Raw genomic sequence first — 7,772 nt, 5'->3', positions numbered from 1 at the left:
CAACTACTGAGCCCGCGTGCCACAACTACTGAAGCCCATGTGCCTAGAGACCATGCTCTGCAACGAGAGAAGCCACCGCAATGAGAAGCCCGTGCACCACGACGAGGAGTAGCCCCCGCTCGCCACAACTAGAGAAAGTCTGCACGCAGCAACAAAGACCCAACGCAGCCAAAAATAAATAAATATAAATAAATTTTAAAAAAATAAAAATAAAAAGTTAAAAAAGAAAAACAGAGCTTCAAAATACATGAAACAGTAACTGGCAGAAGTGAAAGGAGAAACAGACAAATCTACACTAACAGCTGGAAATTTTAACAACTCTCTCTCTTAGCAATTGATCATTGATAGAACCACTAAACAACAGAATCAGTACAGAGATGATCCAAATGATACTATGAATCACCCTGATTTAACTCACATTTACAGAATGTGATACATCTGCAAAACATGCATTCTTTTCAAGTACACATGCTACATTCACTGTGACAGACCATAAGATGAGGATAAGACAAATCTCAAATTTCAAAGAATTGGAACCATATAGGACATGTTCTCTGACCATAATGGAATTCAAATAAAGACCTTACACTGTAGGGCGCCTTGAATTCTGATAATCTCTCCCTTTATGAACTCCTCCCTTCACCCCTCGCTTTCGTGAGATTTTACTTATTAGTCTACTTAGTTTTCTCTGTTACCTTTTCCAGTTACTTTTCTTACTATTATCTCTCCTAAATTTAGAAACATATCAAAACTCTTCTGTTCATATGGTCCTACATATTTGTTGCCTGGAGAGTTACACTTCATATTTAAGATATTATCATAACTAACAGTTTCAACTATAACCTCAACCCAGTCAGTGTAACTGGTAAAGAACAGCCCGATGGCGCTCTTCCGAAACCATCTCTCCTCTCAATTCTCTAAGACAACAGCACTTTGAAACTTGGTCATGTTTGACGCTCCCCTTTCCTTCAAGCCTATGTCAAATCAATCAATAAACCTTACTTGTTTTTCCCTCGAAACATGTTTTAATTTCATCTCTCCATCTCATTACAAAGAATAAAAAGGTTGTGAAAAATATTTGGAAAATGAATTTACCAGAAACAAACCTAGATCATCCGGCAGCAGTGCACCCTTTAAAGACGCTAAACTCAATGGTATCTTCACCTCAACAAAATCAAAAGCATAAATATCATTTTGGCCTGTGTCCAAGTAACGGAGCAGAGCGACCTTGACCTCACTAGGAACAAGGTGGAACCAAGTGACCATTCAGATGCTTCCTTCACCAAAACTGCTAACCTTGTAACATACATGTTAAAGCAGTGCTTCTCAAACCATCTGTGGGGAAGACCAGTTCTGTTTGACTTTCAATTTCCAACCAGTCAGCAACAAATACTTTTAGTAAAAAATACAATAAAAATGAATTTCTAGAAAAATGAACTTTAAAAGACATGCAAAATACAAGCTCAAATCTTATATTATTAAATTTGACAGACATGTTAAATTACTGTAAGTTTCTAAATGCTTGCTCTCACTTTCTGCACTTATCCCTTGCAGGCTGCTAACCAACAGCTGACAGAACTGCACCGACATGCAGACCACACCCGAAGCAGCGCTGTATTACGGGACTCACCCCAAGATTCAAAATGTCTCAGTCTTACCAAACCTCTTCCAAACCTGGTATCTAATAAATGAGAGATAAATTCCTGAAATAAGGAATGAGGGATGGACCTAGGAATAAAATCTCTTGATAGCAACACTTCTTTGTCAAAGCAGTGGGCAAAACAGGCCCCATACACCCAAACAAGAGCAGGTCTCTCTGAAGGGGTTATGACTGTGAACTGTCTGCACAGGAAGATGTAAGTCTCTGTCTGTCTGTGTCTGTGTGTGCATATGCGTGTGGGTGTGAGTTAAACATCATGGTTAGTACAGCTAATGTAAATCCAAATTCAATTTGGTGGTATTTCTTTCTGAGCTTTTATGCTGAAAACTATGCAGTTGTAAAATACAATTTATCTTATTATCTGACATGTTATGGAGGCTCTTGACTAAACAGAGCCAAAAAGAGAAAAACTCTACACAACAAATATGGTCTTGAATGTCTTTCTCAGTCACAGCCTCAAAAAACATTCTAATTTATTTCAGAAACGAAAGATTGACATATCAGTTAACCAATGGAATAACATTCATGGAGACCTGGAGTTCAGCACCTGCTATGAATAAGTGAGACAGACATTTTCAAAAACAAATTCACCCAGCCAAATGGAAAAAAAAAAAAAATTAACAGCTGCTAGATTTCTTCAGCTCACAGCAGCTCAGCAAGCTTCCAAAAGCACAAAAATTCCCCTCCTGAGTTTCAGGATGTGGGGAAAAGTGCATAATTAGACAATCCTCAAACAACCTAATCAGTGAAATCTTTATTAAAGGTTACAGGAATTTGAGAATAACGAAGAAAAAAAAGAACACGTCATTTTTTACACCTATTTGATGGTCTAAATCAAATGGCTTTACTATGTCCTTACTAATGGCTCGATTTTAACTCAGTTGTGTACATTAAAGTTCTGGATGTCTAAAGATGTTTTTCTGATATTCAGTCTTCAGTATAACCATGCAATGATTATACCGTCCCAATTTATCAAGGAGAGTCCAAAAAACTAATATACCTGTCAATAGGTTGGGTGTATTTTAAATAATCTGAAATCCAAATTAGACAATAGAAGCCGAGAAATTAGCATAAGTTCGACACATTGTGGGTAAAAAATTGAAACTGCAAATGAAGTATAAATAAGATTTTTAAATCTTGCTAAACATTAGTAAAATATTCATGCTGTCTTTTCTAAATCAAACAGAACAGCACTTGATCTTTGCCTAGGTTCCACATTAACTTAGAATGCAATTTCTACAGGTGGGCGTTAAAGAGGCAAATTGCTAGTATTTTATGCTTTTATGGAGCGAAAAGGCAGGAAAATAAACACAGATTGTATATTTACTATTGCCAGGCATTTCGCCTGTTATTTCGTTGAATTCTTACCCAATCTTGAAGCGAGTTAAGTATCACTAACCACCTTTCACAAGTGGAAAAATCAGCTCTGAGAGTTCAAACCACTCTTCCAGCAACCTAGTGCTGGGATTCACCCCTAGGCGTGTCTACTCCAGAGCCTACACTCTTGCTAACACAACATGTGGAAAGGAAAATTAGAAAAGGGCTATGCTATTGTACCCCTCAAATTTCCATAAAGAGCAGATAATTAATCTGGAGAGCTCCCAAATCAGGTCAAAAGAAAACTAAGAATCTCAGTCTGGCTTTATACTTCTCGTGATTTTTTGAACTTTGTATACCGTAAACATTCATCATGGTGACTTCATGAAGTCTCTCCATCAAAGACAGATTCAAACAAAATACAAAGTCCCTGAGAAAAAGTATCTTGTCATATTCAGCCTTCCATAATTGGTGTTCAATAAACATCTGATGCATCGAGAGGTGGACAGATAGATAATCCATGAAATGGGGGGTGGTGGGAGGAACAGGAAAAAGAAAGGATAGGATAGGATAGGGAAGGGGGAGGGAAGGAGAGGGGGAGGGAACAGCTCAAAGGTAGGATCCAGCTAATATCAACAAACACCTCTCACCTACCATATACCCATATTAGAGGTACCTGCTTCCAATGACCCTTTTATCTAACATAATAATGACTTAACATGAAAATCAATGGGAGGAGGAACTAGAGAAGGGACAACATACTAAGCAAGGTCTGTGGGAAGCTCAGCTAGAACAGCTGCCACATACATTATGGGCAAAGCAGTTTATGCTGGGGGGTGTAGGGGGAGGGACAAGACAGGGGTCAGGGTTAACAGATACGAGCTACTGTGTGTGAAACAGATGAGCAGCAAGGACATACTGTACGGCACAGGGAACGACAGCCATTGTTGTGTAATAACTTTCAATGGAGTATACTCTATAAAAATACTGAATCAACGTTATACACCTGCAACTAATGTAATATTATAAATCAACTGTGATAATAAATAAATAAATAAATGATTTGATAAGACAAATGGCTTGTCTCAAAAAAAACCAAAAATGGACTTCCCTGGTGGTGCAGTGGTTAAGCATCCGTCTGCCAACGCAGGGGACACGGGTTTGAGCCCTGGTCCGGGAAGATCCCACATGCCGCGGAGCAACTAAGCCCGTACACCACGACTACTGAGCCCGTGCGCCACAACTACTGAAGCCCGTGCACCTAGAGCCTGTGCTCCGCAACAAGAGAAGCCACCGCAATGAGAAGCCCGCGCACCGCAACGAAGAGTAGCCCCCGCTCGCCGCAACTAGAGAAAGCCCGCGCGCAGCAACGAAGACCCAACGCAGCCAAAATACATAAATAAATAAATAAATTTATTTTTAAAAAAACAAAAACAAAATAAAGCAGCTTATCCTGAGCTTTAGATTAAATCTCAATCCATTACTATAAATTATTAGTATCTGATTTCTTCCTAAAACTCACAGCACTCACTATATTATCTAAATGACACTTATAAAAAACCATGTAAGTTTATCAAAACTGAGGGGGAAAGATACAAGTGTAGAGATATAGTCGATGAAACAAGAGAACAGCTGAAATAAGACCCTGAGTTCTATAGCAGTTCTTCCCACATCTATATTTCACCTTAAACAAACAAGTCACCTTATTAACAAATTATCAAAAGAAATAATTTTGTGTTAAATGTTTATAATCTTCAACATTTGGAAAGATAGATATTTTAACGTAAAAAATATGTAACTAACATACAGAAAAGGGTAGGTAGATATGAGCTGAAAAAATACGATTCACTTCCACGTTTATCACTCAGGCAACTGTTGATCTATTTCCCAGAAGTGAAAGTCATACAAAGGGAAAAAATACTAATAATACAAAACATTTTTCTAGGATAATCTAATTGCAAAGACATTGAATCAAGGATGACTATCTTTCCTAACAGTTCACCAATTAAGAAAACCTATTTTTTTAGAAGAGTTTTCAAGCCAACTTCATGAACAGCTTCCAATTTAGAAAAAAGTCCACGCACTAAGAGAAAGTAGGGACTCTCTGTATTCCTGTCCAATATGTAATTACTGGAAACATAAATTTGCAAATTTTTGAAAGGTGATTTGACATTATCTATAAGAACTAGTAAAAAGTATATTCTTTGACTCAGCAATTCCATCTCCGAAACGTACCCAACCGAAATACTCATCAAAGTGGGAAAACATAATGTAAAAGAAACTGGAAACATCTCACATTTCCATCAAGAGGACACTGATTAAATACACCACTTTACATCAACACAGTAGAATATAGCCACTGAAAAGAATACTGAAGATTTACTACAGGAAAATGAAAACACATTTATTATATATTGTTAAGAATAAAGTTATAAAACAGTATTTATAACATGACACCACTCTTTTATATACAAAACAAAATTAGACACCTATTTAGATATTTATCTCTATTTGCTTAGAAAAATCTGAAAGATGTCAGTGACTATATTTGGCAAATGTGGTGTCTACGCTACTTATGGTTTTGCAATACATCTGCACAGCCTTTTATTTTTGATTTGTCGTTGTTTGTTTAAAGAAAGCGTAAGAACAAACAATGGTTAAAAACACAAATTCTAAAGCCAATAGCTTGGATTTGTAGGTCTACCATCTCCCAGACACTCTTACGTGTCATCCATTTAGATGGCTTCCCCCCACCTGTCCACTCCCCCTGCCATGAGTACAAACTGTGATATTTTACTCCAAGCTCACCAAGATGCCACAGTTCCATAACTACATGCAGAACAAGCAACTTTTTCCCACCTGCTAAAAGCCCTGAAATATACTCCACAGTAAAAAAAAAAAAAAAAAAAAAAGCCTTATACACACACACACACACACACACACACACACACATACACAAAAACCCAAAAAACAAAAAACACGTACCCGGAATGCTGCAAGAATGATTCTTGTCACTTTCTCTTTGACCGATTCTTGCAGGATGTCGGACAGAACAGGAATGATGTTGTAGCGTCGCAGGTGTTCACACATCTGAGGACTGAACGCCAGGAGCCATATAGAAAAAATCATCTGATACTGGAGCTGAAAGCCACACTTGTTACTCAGAACTCCCATGATGCTGAAAGGAACACACGTTGAGAAAACATTTAACATGACAGCACAACAGGAGAGAAGAAATAACTGATTGTTCTTTTTGCGCGGATGGATCAGTCTCTCTGAATCACGTCCTCTCTTTTTCCCCCCGAAGGAACGAGCAAGCCAGACCCCTGCTCACAGAGGCCAGTCCTGCACGGCGTCACGTAAGCCTCTCTCCAGAGTCTCAGGACACCACGGCCCTCGCTGCAGGGAGCACGGCCCACAGAGGGAAGAGTAGGAGGACCCTGACGGACATTCAAGAAGTAAAAGCCTCAGGACATGGTGACACAGCGGATGCACATCTCAGTGAAGCCAGACGGTATAATCAAGATTTTCAGTCTGGACTGAAAATGATCCAAGAGGATCATTTATAGCTTTAAAAAATATTTAGGAAACTCGACAGAGAAAAGAGGAAATGAGTTTGGGAAAAGCCTGTCATGAGTCTGAATTTGACACACAGCCAATCATCAAATTTGGGGTCAGAACCTCAGAAGCTTCTAGTTCAGCCTCCCGTCTTACTGGTAAGGAAACTGGGAAAGCGGTGTGAAAATGACAGGTTACACCAAGGAAAGCGCTAAGGAAATTTCCCTGGGGCATGCCTACATTCACACAAGGGACAGAAACCATCAAATCAGACGGTTAAACAGCGACCAGAAGGGTTAAAGAGAACTCAAAATCCACAGAATGTACAACACAGAGCGAGCGCTAATGTAAACTTAGTAAGAACATATCAATATTGGTTCATCAATTGAAACAAAGGTATCACACTAACACCAGCTGCTAGTAACAGGGAAGACTCTGGGAGGGCAGGCACATATGGGCGCTCTCTGTGCTTCCAATTTTTCTGTAAACCTAAAACTGCTCTAAAAAATAAAAGTCTATTAACAAAATTAAATACATTTTAAATCTAATTTTACGATTTACAACTACTAACTTAGTGGAAGGCTGATATTTGTGCCATTTCCCCATTTTTGTGATTTGTGTACACTTATAAATTCGCTGAATTGCCCTTAATTTTCTCATGCATGATTTCTCCCCTGAATCTGTTCTACTTTCGGTTGGTACGTAAGGCCTGCTTTTATTTAATATTGATGCCGGCATTGAAGAGCGGTCAAAGCACAGCATTTTACACTATCAGCACCCTGGTACCTGGCTTCTTTTGCGCTCTGACTGTTCCACCTGTTAAGATCAGCCTGCTACACTCTGGGAGGATGTGGCTGACAACTCACTTTCCGCGCTCCCCATTTCCGCTTTCCCCGCTGGCTCGGCGGCAGGAGGTGCTCGCAGCTGACTCAGGGATGGAGAAAGAAGGGACCTCTCCTGTCGACCTCCTGTTCCTGCCGGCATCATTTCGGCACGCTTCTTCACCTGCGGCAGCGGCTGAATTCATCCTGCATGGGCTCTGGCAGAACCAGCGTCCCTGCACCCTCGAGACACTAGCACCCGCCGTCTGGGTCCCCGACCTCGAGCATGGGGACCCGGCCCCAGCTGAGCTGTACTGTCCCCTCCAGGCCTGAACTTCACTTCATGCAGCCCCTCCTGCAGCCCGTGAATCCTGGCAACTCCAACCTCTTACCCTTTGCTCCCCGCTTTAGGGGTA

At 39.9% G+C, this 7,772-nt stretch overlaps 1 protein-coding gene across 4 annotated transcripts in view; it reads right to left on the bottom strand.

Moving 5' to 3' along the window:
• Window positions 1-7,772, bottom strand: part of ATP6V1H (ATPase H+ transporting V1 subunit H) — a 64,302-nt gene that overhangs the window by 23,382 nt on the left and 33,148 nt on the right. For all 4 annotated transcript variants that reach the window (XM_028500423.2, XM_007105243.4, XM_007105244.3 and 1 more), the window contains one exon: window positions 5,963-6,155. In XM_028500423.2, coding sequence (XP_028356224.1) covers window positions 5,963-6,155 — 193 coding nt within the window. The remainder of the gene's footprint in view (window positions 1-5,962; window positions 6,156-7,772) is intronic.

Source organism: Physeter macrocephalus, chromosome 15 (assembly GCF_002837175.3).
Source record: "Physeter macrocephalus isolate SW-GA chromosome 15, ASM283717v5, whole genome shotgun sequence".
NCBI lineage: Eukaryota > Metazoa > Chordata > Mammalia > Artiodactyla > Physeteridae > Physeter > Physeter macrocephalus.
This window is presented reverse-complemented; position numbering and strand designations above follow the sequence as displayed.